The sequence below is a fragment of the Capsella rubella genome, unplaced genomic scaffold (assembly GCF_000375325.1).
Source record: "Capsella rubella cultivar Monte Gargano unplaced genomic scaffold, Caprub1_0 scaffold_5, whole genome shotgun sequence".
NCBI classification, from domain to species: Eukaryota; Viridiplantae; Streptophyta; class Magnoliopsida; order Brassicales; family Brassicaceae; genus Capsella; species Capsella rubella.
Genome location: NW_006238919.1, coordinates 1,429,385 through 1,447,002, shown reverse-complemented (window position 1 = coordinate 1,447,002; position 17,618 = coordinate 1,429,385). Strand labels below are relative to the sequence as shown.

Sequence of the window (17,618 nt, the reverse complement as noted above, 5' to 3'; positions counted from 1 at the left end):
GATAGTTTTTTTCTAGTACAATTATATAGTCAATCAGCTACTCTGTTATTTATAGTTATAGGGAGATAGTGGTCAGAAAAGTTAGAAGCTAAATAAAATTTTATGGAAGTTGGAAACTTAATTTTTTTTTTTGTACACCCATTATAGTTTCCTTTTAATATATATAGCCTTCTGTTGGATGGTTTTGACACGAGAGCATTAAAGCTGGCTATTGTCAATACGACGATATATCTTTAATAGAATCAATAATGATATTCTGAACAATCAAAATTTCATATTTATATTGGATTTTTTTTATTTTTTAATTGAACTTCTATTATTGAAAATTAAGTAAAACAACTGAATAATGATATTTAGAACTATATTTTTTGTTGTTGAAAAAACTACCATATTGTTAGCTAATAATGTATGTTAAGTATATAGGAAGCTTTCGGTTGGATGCTTTTGACATGAAAGCATTAAAGCTGGTTATTGTCAATACGACGACCTATGTTTAATAGAATCAATAATGATATTCTGAACAATCAAAATTTCATATTTATATTGGATCTCTTTTTATCTTTTAATTGAACTTCTATTATTGAAAATTAAGTAAAACAACTGAATAATGATATTTAGAACTATATTTTTTGTTGTTGAAAAAACTACTATATTGTTAACTAATAATGTATGTTAAGTATAATATTTATGTTCTTAACAAACTGGTGACTCCAAATTTACACATTCATAAACATCTATGGCTTCAAATTTTAAAGAAATATCATATTCTATTCGAATACAAATCGTACATAACCTAAAGAGAATTTTTATATTTTTTCTTGACAACAAATCGAATAGATTGACTTTAAGTAAAAAGAATTTTTATTTGTTAGATTATTTATCAAGTATGTATTATACTCGCATTAGATTATTAATCAAGTACGTATTTTAAATGCATCATGAATGAGGATTGATAACACAACATCAATGTTACATATATTGTTATTTTTATTTTTATCCTAGATGATTTAGATAGATATTGCCAAAAAAAAAATTTGATGGATTTAAAACATTTGTAATCAATAACGATATTTTAAAAATAAATACAACATAAGTTGGATTATTTCGACTATTAGATAATTAAATACATTGCATTTGTTTGATAATAGATACATCATCATCTGGATTCGTTATAATCTATTCATGCTTTCATCGTTCCCAATTATCTCACCATTATCTTGTTTAGTTTGTTTTGTAACATCGACTATGAGTATAGTATAAATTCTGTAAAGAGTTAAAAATTTTAAATTACACATTAACATTTGGCTCTTCTATGATAATATATATACAAACTCTTTTCACTCCTATATCTACCTATCATGTACAGTTTTTTAAGCTACAACTTCAACAAAATATCATGAAAATTAGGGATTTGGGTTATTTATGTACAATCCATAATTTTAAATGTATTTATTTTCAGTATTAATTAATTATTTACTTTAAACTGTAAGTTCAGAAATAAAATTTTGTAATAAGTACAACATGAGTTGGATTATGCTGGTTATAAGCCTATTAAGTAGTTATTTAATTTGCAGTTGATAATATTAGATATATCATTAGTTAGTTTGGTTATAATTCATTTAGACATTCAGCATTCCCAGTTACATCATCGTTGTTATATTTAAAAATTATGTTTTGCCGTTTTTAACATATACTGAAATGTAGAATTAAATTCTTAAGTTACACATTATTTTGGCTCTACTATGCTAATATATAGATTATCAATTTTCCCTTTATATCTAGATATCATGGAGAGTTTTTAAAGTTAAAATTTCAGCGAAAATTTTGGACTTGGGTTATGTATCTACAATCCATATTTAAATCAATTTCCTTTTAATAAATTATTTTTTTAGTTTAAAACTGTAAGTTCGGAAATACGTTTAAATTACTATTGAATATCACCCAAAAAAAAAAAAAGTAAAAAGTCTAATAGTCCTGCCAAGAAAAGTGTATGGATCGCATACCGTAACTTCTCAAAAGTAACCTAAAAAAACAAAACACATGAAATGAATTCTGATGAAACATAAAAAAATTTGTAGACCACCTTTATAACTTCCAATTAGAAGTTGGTAAAATTTATAGAGTATAATATAATATTCTACATTTGTGAGTTTCCCCACAAGTCTACAACTATGCACTCTAATTAATCTCATTACATCAACTTAGAGTACTTTATATTATCTTCAAGGAAAAAAAATTATGTATAATTGAAGAGTAAGGACAAACAACATAAACGTCAATGCAAAATGTTAGTTTTTCAAAAACAAAAAAAAAAGATATCGATATAATTTATCAATCATACAAAATGTGATAATGTCATGATCGAGCTCATGACTTATTCAAAAAGCACTCTTAAAAAAATAAAAATCAATAGCCGAATAAAAAACGTGAGCATTATTACTATGTCATCAATGTAATGTGATGAAAAAGGCAATGCGAGAGTGTTTACCCAACTTTTATCTGCTCTGGATTAGTTTAATAGCGGTTGAGATTATCTTAATTTCTTTAGTGTTAGGCATCATTTACGTAATAATTACTGATAGTTTATATATTTGGTGCGACATGAAACTTGCTTAGGTAAAAGATCAGTTATAAACCCAACGTAATCAATATAATATGGATAATGACACTTTATATGACTGCGCATAAGTCATAGCCAACATCTACTGTCGGCAGCCGCATAATATGCTAAATTATCTAATTGTATAATATCTTGTTTTACGTATTTTAAAATAATTATATTGTAATAGAAGTGATTAGATACTCCCAAAATTACACATCTATTTTGTTGGGGATCGATCGTATTCATTTTTCTCTGATCAAATACGAATATCAAATTAAAGGTCTATCTCATTACATATTAACATCTACGTAGAGTGTGTATTTGTATGTTTATTGTTCTTCTTTGTATATCATCGTGTCGTTTAGGATAAGTTTTTGGATAAGAACTACAAAAAAGATATAGCTATTAGCTATAACTCCTTTTTTGTTTTTGTTAAGTGTTTAGATAACGGTGATTACTAAGCCAATAAGGAGCTACACGTTTTCGAAAAGATATTGAATACTATATTCACAAATGTAGCGTGTATATAAATATTATAAACTTACTTTCTTACAGCTATTCAATAACAATTATCCTTTATCAAAAATATCATTAAGACATCACTATATAAAATTGGAAAATTAAAAATATGCAACATACATTATTATAAATTTATATTTTACGTATTTGGTTACTTTATGTATTTAGTTAGTTCTTGAAAATTAAGTACTTTCAATTTTTATTATGGATTTTACTTGGTTGTGCATGTTTATCAGGATAATCAAGTCTAATTTAATGAGTATTCTTGATAAAAAAATTTATAAGAAATACTGATCAAGTTTTTTTTTATTATTATCAGAAGGTTTGGAGCTTATGCCGTAATCTTTTTAAGATCCGGGAAAGACTGGATGAAAACTGTTGACCAAATGGAAATACTTAGTGATTTTGTGTTTAAAGCGAATCGATCTCTGACCTAAACCAACAAGACAACTTCTTACTCCAGTAGAAACCATTAGACAAAGACCACTTGATTAGTTTTTTACTTGTTATTAACAATTTAATATAAAGAGAAAAAAAACATGTTACAATTTTTTTGTTAGGTTAAAACGCTACTCTTTGCTAGATGTATTAACAACTTATAATATGAGTTTGCATAATATTAATTTTTCTTTTATTCGAAAATAAAATGTTCAAAGAATAGTGAAATAAAAATGGTTTATAATGTTGTGATACCAGGTTTTTAAAAAAGAAAAAAAAATTGTTGTGGTACCAATGAGTCAATACGTCATTACATAGAGATAGTTCCGAACTTCAGATAGTTGAAAAAGAAACAACTATCTATAAAAGATGTGGCAGCGTTAATATAATATAATGGTTCTTGTTTCATTTTTGTTCTACAATAATAATGTTGTTTTCTTGTCAGCATATTTAAATATTATCTTTGTGGGAGAGAGATCTTATCTTTTGTTCACTCGCCACAATTAATTTCGTTTTTTGGTTATAGAGATAAAAGAGTATTTTTGGAGAATGGAACGTTGTGCCACGTCAAATTGACGCATTTTATTCCCAATTATGGTGTCTTTGATTAGGCAACTTGTCTCTTCACTCTTCAGTGTTCATATCATTATGTAAAGGATTCGTTTAAGAAATCAGATTTCGTACGACTGCTTAGTTAATCTTTTGGATCATAACTAGTAGTTAATAACTACCATCTAATGTCAGGTTTACAAATAGTCGTGTTACTAAGTATGATTTTTTTTTGTTTTTTTCCAAAATATGTTAATATCATAAACGAAGATAAAAGTTTTACACAAAGCAATACCTAAACAAAAGCAGCCAAGACAAAAAAAAAAAAAAAAAAACAAAGCTACAATATATAAAAATCGATGAACAAAATTACAAAAGAGAGAACTATCTAATCCAGAGAAGCATCGACCATTTTGTGTCTTCTTGATGAGATGATGTTACGCCATTTCACGATCAACCATTTTGAAGATGAGCATGGGAGCCTAGAGTTGTGGAGGATGTAATTATATATGTAGAAAATTTTGTAAGTATGATTCTTTTATCATATATGTTGAAAATTTTGTAAGAGTTGCTGACGAGAATTTGTTCATAATCAACTGATGAAGACAAATTGAGTCAATCGCAAAAGCTAACCCTCAGTTTTATTATTTGAGTGAATGAGAACACAATTCGAAAAAGAATATTACACAAACTAATATTTTCCTTTTTGTAGTGAAAATTATTAATAAATCGTAAAAAATATAGGAAATTATATTATTACATAGACATAAAAAGGAGTTAGGAAAAAAAATTAATCAATACGAGAGAAACTTGAAAACATCCTAACTTCGCTAATAGCCTAATACAAACATTGGCTAATTACGTAATAATAATACTTTAACGTCTAGAATTTAGTAACTAAACTTATCAATCAAGTCACGGATTTTGCAAGATATAAAACTTGGAAAAAAGTATCAGAGCATGGGACACTTGGTGGACCAGAGATGTAGTCATACACCTCATTTCAAGTCACAAATCAAATCAAGTCATGAAACTTAAATCTAATTAGTTAATGACTAAATCAGTTCAAGAGCTCGTTACACTTTTTAACTTAATCAATTACTTAGTGACTAGTTCGTCGTGTTATTATCACTCCAAGTTGCTTTTGTTGACTTATAGTTTCAATACAAAGAAAACGTAAAAGAAGATAATTGGTAGAATAACCCATGGGACCAAATACGTACCATCCCCATACATATGTAATCTCCCATTCCCCATTGGTTAAGAAGCTGATATCTCTCTCTATAAGGGAGCCACATTATTGTCAGAAAGTTTATAAAGTTTCCATATAATTTTCTAAACATTTACTTGTTGATTTGTGCAGCTTCGTGTCATTTAAGTTTAAAATAATTATTCACATGATACTTTTCAATGTATACAAATATATCATCTTATAATTTACTAGTTTAAATAATCCTATCATTACGTTACAATCTACATAATCCATGTTGTTAGCAAATTCTTTTAATATTTTGAATCATATGTTGTATGTATATATGATTTGTATTTTGTTAATATAAATGTGATTCATATGGTTATTGTATTTGTTGTAATAAGTTAGATTCACGTTGCCGACATGACACCCATGAAACGACTTTGATTTAACTTAGCAACTTGCATATGCATATTTTCAAGATATTATTTTTAGGGAATTTTTTTCTGTTGTAAACGAGCTCATAACAAAAAAAAAAATGTACTTCCACTAGCTTATTCTTTTAGTTATTTATATTTCTAATTGATAAATAATGACGAACGCAGTGACGCCACCACATGATAAAGTGAATATTCAAGGTCAACCAAGTCAACGAGCTCTATCTAATACCTAATATATATATATATATATATATATATATATATATATACATAGTTGCCAAATATGTAAATGTACGTAATGTCGTAACACCATAGAAACGGACCGACATGTTCTAATCTTCTTACGACAACACAATATCGTTTACGTTACTACATTACTACAAATCACGGTTAATTAACTAAATAAGGCATTAACTGAGATATTAATGAACTGCATAGTATCATTTTCTACATTTCTACATTTTTATAAAAAACATGAGAATAAGTGTAAAAATGCTTTACAAATATATGTATATGTATAATTATTTTAATGATTATTAGGGAGATTACAATTTCTAGATGTGCCATTGATCATTTAACAGTGCATATCTTTTGTGTGTACAGTCGTAAGCATTTCTTAAATTTGACAACAGCCCTTCTTACACCATCAATATAGGCCAAAACTTTGCTTATCTCGGTGAGGCCCCAAAGCCTTCAGGCCAGCTCACAAAGATGATTGATCGAGTCATACGAAATCGTTTATGCACTCTCACCCCCTCAACGAAGCCTCAATATAGAGACGTTTTCCGAGTTTGGTTAGCATCAAGATATTAATCAATTTTAGTTAATGCTTTCAGTTCAAATCTTTCAAATTTTCTCAATTTACAGTTGCATATAATGTAAAAACAAAGGTTTTTTGGTTGAATAAATTTTACATTCATTCAAAAAAAAAAACTTTGCTTATCTTTAAAACTATAAACCAAAACAAAACAAAACTTTTGAGAAAACAACTTATGGCCTGAAAAATAAAGGCCCAGATGTGATATCTAAGCTAAGGCATCTTCAAGGCCCTGAACGCGAACGTAAGCCCAACATAATTAACTCAAAGCCCATGATTTGATTACATGTTTTCCAAAATAGGGCTTTTAGGAATTGTTTCCTATCTATTTCGTATGCTTTCTAGTAATTAGTGTTTCCAAAAACCTAAATGCTATTTCGTGAAACTCCTCTTTTAAGAAGACTTTGGTATCAATATAAGCCTTGTACGCGACTGCAACACATTTGAGGAAGCAAAAGAAAAAGCAGAGGAGATGCTGAGGAATCAATGAATCTGAAAGACCAAATTAAACAAGATTAAAGTCATTAACCGTAATTATATATTCCCACATAATTAGTTGTTTCCACATCAGTTCTTTCGAGAAGATGACGTTAATCTAATTGCTTATGTTCCTAACCTTGTATTTGATGACTCGATCTATCTACATCGTAAGTACGTGTAAAATAAATGGAACACTTTTTGCTTTAGCTAGCTAGTAGTATCTACGAACCATGTCATCCCTACAATATCATCATTGCCACGTCGTGAATGCACCACCATATATGTTCAACTCAAATGGTAGGTCTAACTGTACTGACGTGGATCCAACACATAAACAAAAGTTATTATTATTATTATTCATAAATTATATTCTTAAAATAAAGACTCAATTGTTTCATACTATCCACATATAAGAGGTACCCAAATGATAACATTATTGAATCTGAAATATAATATTTTTAAATTATCCAAAAACTATATTATTACATTTCATAAGCTTATATAATTGAAGATGTACAAATAATCACTGTTTTTGAGTATTTTGACTACCATATTTTGATCCGGTTTGTGCAAATTGAATCAAAACTTAAAATTCGATTTTCACTTTTCAGTTTGCTCTAAAATTCAACTAGGTTTTCACATATAAACTTAAATAAAATATATAAATACGAGTATTTTAATGGAAGAGCTTTAAAATTTTGTATTCTTGCAATCTATTATGATTAAAGGGTCTCGAAAATATTTGGTTGAAAATAAAAGAGGGAACAAAGAGGGGCATACATGTTCGTGGTTTGTGACCGTATAAAACTATAAATGATGAACAAGATAATTGGCTTATAGACATTTCACTCTCATCAGATTCATGTTCAAACAAAATGTAGATAAGTATTCATTGTGATAAACATAATAAAAATTTAACATTTAAGAAACAAAACAAAATATGAAAAAAAAGCAGTGAAAAATACCTTTTTTTTTTTTTAACACTGAATTCATTCATGCACTGGGTTGTTTGGGACAAGCTTTGTGAATCCAAACAGCGGGGTGGAATGGGTTTTAGAGACATTGGGCGTTTTAATCAAGCTTTACTAGCAAAGCAAGCTTGGAGACTTCTTCATGGTTCAGAGTCTTTATTGTCAAGAGTTTATAAAGCTAAATACTTTGCAGATAGACAATTTTTAGACGCTAAAATTGGTTATAGACCATCATATGCTTGGAGGAGTATTTTGTTTGGTAAGGAATTGCTTGAACGAGGTATTATGAAGTCTATTGGCGATGGTTCAAGCACGTCTGTTTGGGTCGATAAGTGGATCTTTGATGAGTTCCCTAGACGTCCGATCAATAAGGAGTTGATGATTGATACTAGTCTTAAAGTTTCATCTCTCATCTCGCCGCATGGAGACTGGAATAATCAAGCTCTTCAAGCATTATTTCCTCCTTGTGATGTGACTCGCATTCGATCCTTTCCACCAGAACCAAGACTTCAAGATCGTGTTGTGTGGCCTTATTCTAAGGATGGTATGTATTCTGTGAAGAGTGGTAATTGGTTTCTGAATAGAGAGAGAGAGTTATCCAATCCGATATCGGTGACCAACCAATCTATTAACAAGGTACAAGAAATTGTTTGGAACATTCAAATGGCTCCAAAGGTTAAACTCTTTCTTTGGAGGGCTGTGGCTGGAGCTCTTGTTGTTTCTGAATGTTTAAGACGTCATGGAGTTGCAGTTAATCCTCTTTGTCAAGTGTGTCGAAGGGAGGAAGAAACAGTCTCACATGTGCTGTTTGGTTGTAATTTGGCGACTCAGGTCTGGGCTGTGTATCCACTGAATATCTTGACTCGTGGTTTCTCTTCATCTACTGTGGACAACATTGCTTATTGTTGTGAACTCATGAACAAGACTGAGATCCCTGTGAAGTCTAGAGTAGCTATTCCATGGTTGTTATGGGAGATTTGGAAGGCGCGAAATGATTTGGTGTTTGCAGGTCGGACTCAAGATGCTCATGTCCTGATTGTTAAAGCTATGGAGGATGCAGAGGAGTGGTTTAAACAACAAAACCGAACTGTGTTAGTTTCGGACTCTCTTCTTTCACATCGGCCTAGGCCTAGTGAGAGATGTTGGAGTAAACCACCATTGGGGAAATTGAAATGTAATATTCATTCTTCTTGGGTTAATGCGGAGTATTTCTGTGGTGGAGCTTGGATATTACGGAATCACGAAGGAGATGTCTTGTATCATGCAAGAGACGCCTTTCTTCCTCGGATTAACCGGATTGCAGCTGAGCTTCATTGTCTTTACTGGTGTCTTCTCAGTCTTCATGACATCCATCAGGATTCGTGTGAGATTTGGCTTGATTGTCATGCTGCAGTGGACGCGTTATCAGATCCTTTAGCTTGGCCGAAGTATCGAGCACAATTAGATAAAATTTTTCAGGTAATCCGGGTGATGGGGGAGGTGTCTTTTAAACTCTCTTCACCGAAAGCTAATTCTTTAGCCAGGGAGATTGCTTGTAGTGTGACAAAGGATGGGAGGTTCAATTCATATTTGGCACTTGGAGGTCCTTCTTGGCTGCATGATCGAGTTGAGAGGGATCGCAGAGGGTTTAGCTAAGTTTTTGATTTCTGGTTTTTGGTTATTTCCTTTATTGTATCTTTTTATAACTCTCTTTTTTCATTAATAAATGAATTCAGTGTTAAAAGAAAAATACCTTTTTGGTACCAAAAAACGTAGAATCATAAAAAAAAAATGTAAGATGGAAGCATGAAAATAGAAATAAAATAAAATAAGAACACATAAACATTGAGAAAACCATCATATAATCGTTCAATAATTCATTATAGTCATTTTTCGGACAACCAATAAGAACTTTGATATCTTGAAATTGGAGAATTTTCATTTCACAAATCACACGTGCATTTTTACCGATTTAAATTCTCATTTCTCCTAATAATATATACGAGAGCATTAGGTTTTGGTGATGATAGATTACACCTTAATCAACATGTATTTTGTTATCTCTTCATTTTATTTACAATTTATCGTCTAATTCGTTTGTCCTTATACGGTGAAAAAACGAAATAATAAACTCGTTAACTTCCAAAAAGTGATGTAATCCCTCACATATAAATGCATGTCGTTTTATTTGTGTTATAATCGTTTTTAAATCCTAATAATAATGGACGGTAACACCAATACAAACCGATTGATTATAATTTATAATTGTTATCTTACAAGACATTGAAAATGATGTGTGACATTTAACACAAGTGGATGGTGAGTGACAGTGTCGGGTGGGTTGGGAAACACTTCCACGCGCGACTTCGACTTGTTGTCGTCCCTACACAAAACTCTCTTCTTCTATAAAAGAAGCCTTTTCCTTAGTTCATCTCAATTAATCACTTTCTCTTACATTCACAGCTCTAAAACGATCACAGAAGAAACCTAAACGAAAAGCTCTATAAGATATGGGAGTCTTGAAGAGAAGAGTTTCGAGTAGCAGAGGTCTTGGAGGTGTTCTTAGAGAGCAAAGAGCTAAGCTTTATATCATCAAACGATGTGTTGTGATGCTCCTATGTTGGCAAGATTGATGATCTTGGTTTGATTCTAAGTGGTGATACTCTGAAGCTTAACCAGATCAAACCTATGATCGCAAGAAGATATGAAGGAAGAAACCGGTTTGGGTTTTGCTAGTCAATCTTAGGGGGACGAAAGTGAACACTTTCGATATACGATTATATTTTTAGTTTTTTTGGGAAGGTATATTTGTAAATATACGAATAAAAATTTGGGACAAATTTTGTAATGGCTTTTGCCTTATGGCTCCCTGTGTAAATTAAACTTTATATATATCTCACACATAATCTAACCAAGATTAGTTCTTGTTTACTTATTTCTTGATTTACTTGGTTTCATAGTTTACGAGTTTGTCATAAGTATTTGACCGCATGAATCCATATTTAACTTTATTTAAGGGAAAATATAATAAAAGGGTAACATAACTAACTGTTCGTAATATGTATTCACAAAAATTTCCAATTTCAAATTGTGTTTTAAGAAGTTTGGTGGATGATGATAAATTTTCAACTAACTATATATTTTTAAGAAATCAAGAAACCAGCTTGAATTTTGTAGTTATGTAAGTACCAAGCAAGTATTAATCTATCTCATTAATGACATGAATGCAATTATGCAAATACGTTAGTTTTGGTTCATAAAACCCAATTTACAAATATTAAATTTACAATAATCATTACGAGAGAGGTACAAGTTTTGTATAACACTATTTTTAATGCATGAACAAAACTCCCGTTTTTTTAGTCAAACCAACTAACCTCTTCCTAGTTCAAATGATTAGCTAATTGATTTGAAGATAACTTAAATATTCTTTGGTTACTTGTCTAATCATATGTAATGTGAGTGCTCCACGTATGTCATATCTCTACTTTATTATAGTTCTTTGGACTCACATCAAGACTTTTTGATCATTATGATGATGTATGTGTGTGTTTAGTTTCTAATCAGTTATCAAATTAAACTAATCAAAGCTTCAATGACTATAGATATAAATCAAAGGACACAATATCAAAATTATTGATTGGTCCCTCATGATTTAAATCTGACGTGACCATTAGGGCATCCTCATTGGGGGTATCTTATGAGGCTAAGATACCACCACTTTTTCAAAGAAAGTATGTTATGTAAGGATTTTCTTTGGAAAAGTAGGGGTATCTTAGCCTCATAAGATACCCCAATAAGGATGGTCTTAGGTGCCAAATGATTTATGATATTGGAAAGACATGTATGATGTCACATCCAATATTATTTCTATTAAAAACCTAAAATAAAAGTGAATTTACTTTTTTACTTAATGGCGTCAATATTGTCTAAAGACTACGACTGATTTGTTAAGCTTATCAGTGTTCAAGATTCTTGAATCTCAAATGAATTTGTGATTATTTGAACTAAAAATTAGCAAGAATATTGTTTATTGAAGTATCAAAAGTTTTCGAATGAGAGATTGTAAATGATAAAGGACCGTCACAACCACTTCAACTACATAATATTATCATAAAAAATACGAAATTAATTGCTACCATTAAACACTGAATTATTCAAGAAAACTATATAAAGATTGGTGATAAAGAAATGAGAAAAAATAATGGGGTCAAAATGTCAGGTGAGAAGAAACTGAATCTGAATCATTGTCCCATTGATATTCTGTTGTCGGCCAACTTTAACTATGCAGCCCATATGTTTTTGGTACTCATCTACACACTATACCACCTATTATTTATTTTGTCAAGTTCATATATGATCTTTTTTTCTCTTCTTTGATGAATTATAAAGCTTCATAAGCTTAAACCACACATATTTTTAGATATTTATAGAGCTAAAAGAATCTTCTCAACTAAATATCAAGAAATTGCATGGTAGAAACTAACCATTTATGAAGTTTAAATTTTCAAGATCTTTATAGGGTTTTATATTCATATTTCACCTTCTACAAACATTTGAATTATGGTAAGGCGGATGAAACGAGAGACCATAATATATTTGCATGTACCTACTCATTTGTATAATGAGTGTAAACCTCATGGGCTCGAGCAAGTTTCATACCGGATTGGACAAAGAAGCTTGATTGTTTAACCACCGGTTTGTTTCACTCACTCATGTAAATAAACCATTTTGGTAATAAATTTGACATTACAAAAAAAAAGTAGTACATATATAACAACGATACATCATCTTAATTAGTTGCCATGGTCACTAGAATCTAATATTGAGTCTGTACATCCATCTATTATTAGTACATTGGAGAATTCTTGAAAAATCTACGAGCAGTAAGAAAAAAATCTATGTGCAGTAAGAAAATCTTGACGCACAAAGTTATATAGGAAGATACAAAAGAAGCTGAACGGTCAAAAAGACAAGAATATAGGATCAACCACGTGCGGGCGGGCCAACACGGAGGTCCTACCACCGTCGCCGTCGTGGCCACAACCGTCGTCCTCTTCTCTCGTCACTTTCTCATATTTGGGTCCAAATTTTATTTATTGATATTCACATCCATGGGGGAGTTTCCTGTTTAATGATTTATTTTACATTACCCAATAAAACTAAACATTCCTATGTAACATTTGTCAACTATTTTTTTATTTCCATTTTTAGTATTGTTTCAAGAACTCAATATCTTGAAAACGTTTATTCAAATATTCCACTACATATGGAAAAAAGCTTCACACACAAATATTCCACAACGATTCTTGATTCTCAATTCTGTAAAGATTTCACCAATAGTAAAAGTTCATAATTCATTTTATAAAAGAAGACTAGGTTAATTAAGTTTTGTTCCATTAATGATTCTGCTAGTTAATTCATCTTATCATACAAGTGTGTGTATCTTCATTGCATGTTGTGTTTTTCAACCAAGTTCATTCTTCCGAATAAATTGAACAGATCCTTCATATGGTGTGGATCCAACTAATAATCACAAATTCCAACTAGCTAAAGTGTTTTTGGTCTTTATTATTCCAAATTTCCAACTAGTAAAATATAAATGATTTTGTCTTCGGCCTCGTGCATTGTTTTTGTGATATTATTTTATAGTATTATTATGTTTAATAAAGATTCGACATTATTGGTCCACATAATTGCATATATTCACTTCCATGTACTTCAACAACACTTATGGACTTCTCTTCCAGGTGCACTTCATATTTGTGTTCTTTCCAATCAGTACATCGCACATGATTTTCTCATCTTATGATACATTAATAGATATAGACATCATATCACATAGAATTTTTATTAATTTGAACTTTAAAACATTTATCGTCAGTTTGTACAATAATAAGTACTAATATCGTCAAATCTTAAATCCATTTTTCTAAACAATAGGTACTAATAATTTAATGAAATCTGTATAACACATTGGCCTATTAGCTCAGTTGGTTAGAGCGTCGTGCTAATAACGCGAAGGTCACAGGTTCGATCCCTGTATAGGCCATTTTTTATATTTTCATATTGGGCCTTTAACATTTTCACATTGGGCCTTTAACATATCAGCTCATGGGTCTATTATCTTCATCCCACTGGCATAAGGCTTTTTTTCTTAAGTTAGAAAGTTTATTGGGCCAAAATTGGGTCTACGAGCTGGATCAATTTTTACTTTTGTCCTTCTCTTTTTTTTGGGTCTTGATATGCGACAATTCTATTTTTTCTTTAATAAAAGTTAAAACAATCTTAGTAGGTTATATTTTGGAGTATATCTCTCGTCGGAATCTAAAATTTGTCTGAAACTGTCCAAAAAAAACTCAAGAATATAAATTTTCATGTTTTGTGTTGAACCAAGTTTAATTAACATGTAAGATCTAGGTTACAAAATTAACTTTTCTTTTGTTGTTATACGTTGAGTTTTGGAGAGGGACTAAAGAAGGAAACAAAACTATTGATACAAAAGTGACAGAAGAGATCATGACGTAATGTGCTTGTTGATATCAACTGTCTCTGTAATAATAATAAATAACGTAAGTTCAGTAACGGCGAAAGAGACAATATCGTAAGAGATCCCAAAACTAAGTTTCTATAAATAGAACAAATATCTAAGTTCTCACTTCCCACGAAAAAGATTCGATCTAATCTTACTCCTCTCGATTTCACTTGATAAATTCTCCACATCAGTCTAATCTAGGAAATATCGCATTGATTATATACATGTACAGTACATATAGATGAAGGTAAAAGATACGAGTACGATATTAGACGATTTTTTTTGCCATGCACATCTAAAATCTGATTTAGACATAATTGTTACAGTTCTTTCTTCTTCCAGTCATACTATATGCATGGTGTTTGGTTGCATACAAGAAAATATTAATTAGTTGGTAATGAATTTAATGAGCATAAAATTACTTCTTGATTCCAATCCTTCATTAATTAATACAAACCCCAAACTCTTTACATTTCCTATATTAATCAAGACGATAAAATGTCTTAATTATAGTACAATATATAAACCAAACTCCATCACTATAAAACCCTAAACAAAGGGTTCTTCATAGATTTAAAAAAAGCATAGAAGAAGAAACCCAAACCATTTAAATTTATAAAAACAAAACACCCAAAATTAAAATACTAAATACTAATACCACCACCAACCCATAATCCCATTTTGCAAGTCTAATTAACTAACCCTAATTAATTAAAGACTTGACGATCTAATTAATATGGAGAGGAACGTACTAAACTAATTGTAAGATCGATTCACCATCTTACTAGTTCTTTGTCTCTTAATACTCCCTGAGGATGACTTCTCCAAGTTACTGTTATCATTGCTTTCATCATTATTATGGACACACTTCTCTATAACCGCCTTTAACGCTTCTTCTATCGAACTCACACGATCACTCATCATCCTCCCTTCATCATAACCTTCCATGCCATCACCATATGAATCAAGATCCTCTTCTTCGCCATCTCGGCTAAGGAACAAGACGTTCTTGACACGACCACCTACGGTTGCGATCTCAGCTTTGAGAGTTCGAAGGCGAAGAGACTTCAAGGCGTTGATGACGTCATGCATGAGGTCAGTCCTGTCCTGGCAGCAAAAGGAAGCTCTTATCACCAAGTTCCCTTCCTCGTCGTTGTAAGATGAATCCACGGTCAGATCATCGGACTCTGTTGGGACCTGACACGAGTCGGTGATTAGTGATGTCTGTCGTTTTAGCTCCTTCATGTGTTGGATCACTTCCGCTAGCAACGAAGCTTTGTCCGTCTATGTATCAAACAGAATAGAATCATTAAGTACAAAGTGTTTTGTCTTATTTAACCAATAAAGTGTTTAGTCTTCAACTTCTTCATAATGATAATAATTACATACCAAAAATGGAAAATTAGTTCCAACTATTGATAAGAATTATATAAAGATTAATATGGAAATTATCATTAGTTTAACTTATGTCCTGTCTATATGTATTTCTTAATTAAACACAGAGATTAATGAAAAACAAATCACAAAATTACTAGAAATTTATCTATAATTAACTACATACCAAACATATTGAGTTTTTTTAGATGATTTCTATTGTTTTCCATGTACTTCTCAAAAACATATATGAAATTTCAAAACATCAAAGAATAATGAATATAAGGGAAATATCGTAATAAATTTATGACAACTTACTTTGGTTGTGTTTGGTAAAATACTACGCAACTTAGCAAGATGAGTGTTGATTCGCTCTCGTCTTCTTCTCTCAGCTTCACTATGACTCTTTGAAGCAGCTAAAGCCTTAGCATCCATGACTTCTTGTGCACTCAATTTCCCCATGATCTCACCATCGAACCCAAAGGACGAGCCCCGACGCATGATGGGTCCAAGAGCTTCGGATAGGATCCTCAGATGGTTCTGATGATGATCCATGGAAGGAGGAGGAGAGACAAAACCATCGTTATAGTCAAAGGAAGAAGAGGAAGAAGAAGCTCTTCTGTTAAAGTAGTGGCCCGGGTCAGAATAACGGGTCGTCGGGTTAGATGGGAAATGGGTCGGGTCAAAAGAAGGTAAAGATGAAGAAGAAGACCAAGGAAGGATTTGAGGATGGTGATGATGATGGAGAAGAAACTGGTCTTGGTAGTCTTGTAAGTTGTGATATGTTTGAAGACAATCTTCTTCTTTCATTGCATACATTTTTTTTTTTTTTTTGGGTTTTATGTTTTTTGGAAAGGAGAAAAGAGAATTAGAGAAGAAGAGACAAAAGGTCACAAACATCCCATTTGATAATGCTTACACATGTATATATAGTGCTATATAATGTGTGTCTTCCTAATTTTTAAACAAAAAAAATGGCTTTACTTGTTTAATATACTAGAGATTTCTTTCTAAATAAATAATTCAGTTTAATAAAGAAATTAAAAAAAATCTTTTCACCGGTTTGTACAATCAGACCTGCCATTATCTTTGATAAAAATACATGTTGGAAAAATACATACACTATGATTTATAGTCTCTCACTTTAAGATTAATGTGATTCCTTATAGTTTTTATGTAACCTCAATTTATTTTTAATTACAGTTACCTGTCACTGGAATATATATTTTTTTTTTTTGCAATTTCAAAATTTGTAATTAAATTGTTTTTCTCTATATTAATCATAGATATCTTTTATTTAAATGTTATCAATTATGTATATGTTTTGGGACCACGTTTTTTTTTTTGGGGGATATATTTTATATGAATATATAAGAAAACAAATGAAACTGTAAGTGCTGCACATCTTCTTTGCTTTTCTTTTACGACTTCTAAATGGGGAGCTGTCATCATCTTGTAGATTTTTCTGATGGATTTGGCTTACTATGAACAATTATTATTCTTACTATGAACAATTGTTATTTATTTGTGTTCTTAGGTATATTGATTTTAATGTTAAAGAATATGTCTACTTTTCTTATTGTTATTAGAAAAATTGGTTCCTTTTCACACATAATTTTATCGTGTTTAGGAAAAAAGTTTTTGCGATTTAGTCCTCACAACCTTTCTGATTAGTGCTAATTATATATTTATATTTAACTTATGACTATTATATAGTTATTT

At 30.8% G+C, this 17,618-nt stretch overlaps 3 protein-coding genes and 1 non-coding gene across 4 annotated transcripts; 3 read left to right on the top strand and 1 right to left on the bottom strand.

The window, feature by feature from the left end:
- Positions 1–10,417: 10,417 nt before the first annotated feature.
- Positions 10,418–10,918, top strand: LOC111830488. Its single transcript, XM_023782550.1, has one exon. The coding sequence runs from the start codon at positions 10,498–10,500 to the stop codon at positions 10,618–10,620; it is 123 nt and encodes a 40-aa protein (XP_023638318.1). The 5' UTR covers positions 10,418–10,497; the 3' UTR covers positions 10,621–10,918.
- A 1,273-nt stretch (positions 10,919–12,191) lies between these two features.
- Positions 12,192–13,228, top strand: LOC111830438. Its single transcript, XM_023782276.1, is given in 4 exon segments — positions 12,192–12,196; positions 12,928–12,985; positions 12,987–13,109; positions 13,202–13,228. Coding segments are annotated over 4 exon segments (213 nt in total).
- A 737-nt stretch (positions 13,229–13,965) lies between these two features.
- Positions 13,966–14,039, top strand: TRNAI-AAU. The gene has a single exon. It is a non-coding gene; the product is annotated as a tRNA-Ile (tRNA).
- Positions 14,040–14,940: 901 nt separating this feature from the next.
- On the bottom strand, positions 14,941–16,749 carry LOC17885985 (transcription factor AIG1). Its single transcript, XM_006291274.2, has 2 exons — positions 16,215–16,749; positions 14,941–15,806 (listed from the first exon to the last, which is right to left on the bottom strand). The coding sequence occupies exons 1-2, from the start codon at positions 16,713–16,715 to the stop codon at positions 15,279–15,281; spliced, it is 1,029 nt and encodes a 342-aa protein (XP_006291336.2). The 5' UTR covers positions 16,716–16,749; the 3' UTR covers positions 14,941–15,278.
- Between the last annotated feature and the right edge of the window lie 869 nt (positions 16,750–17,618).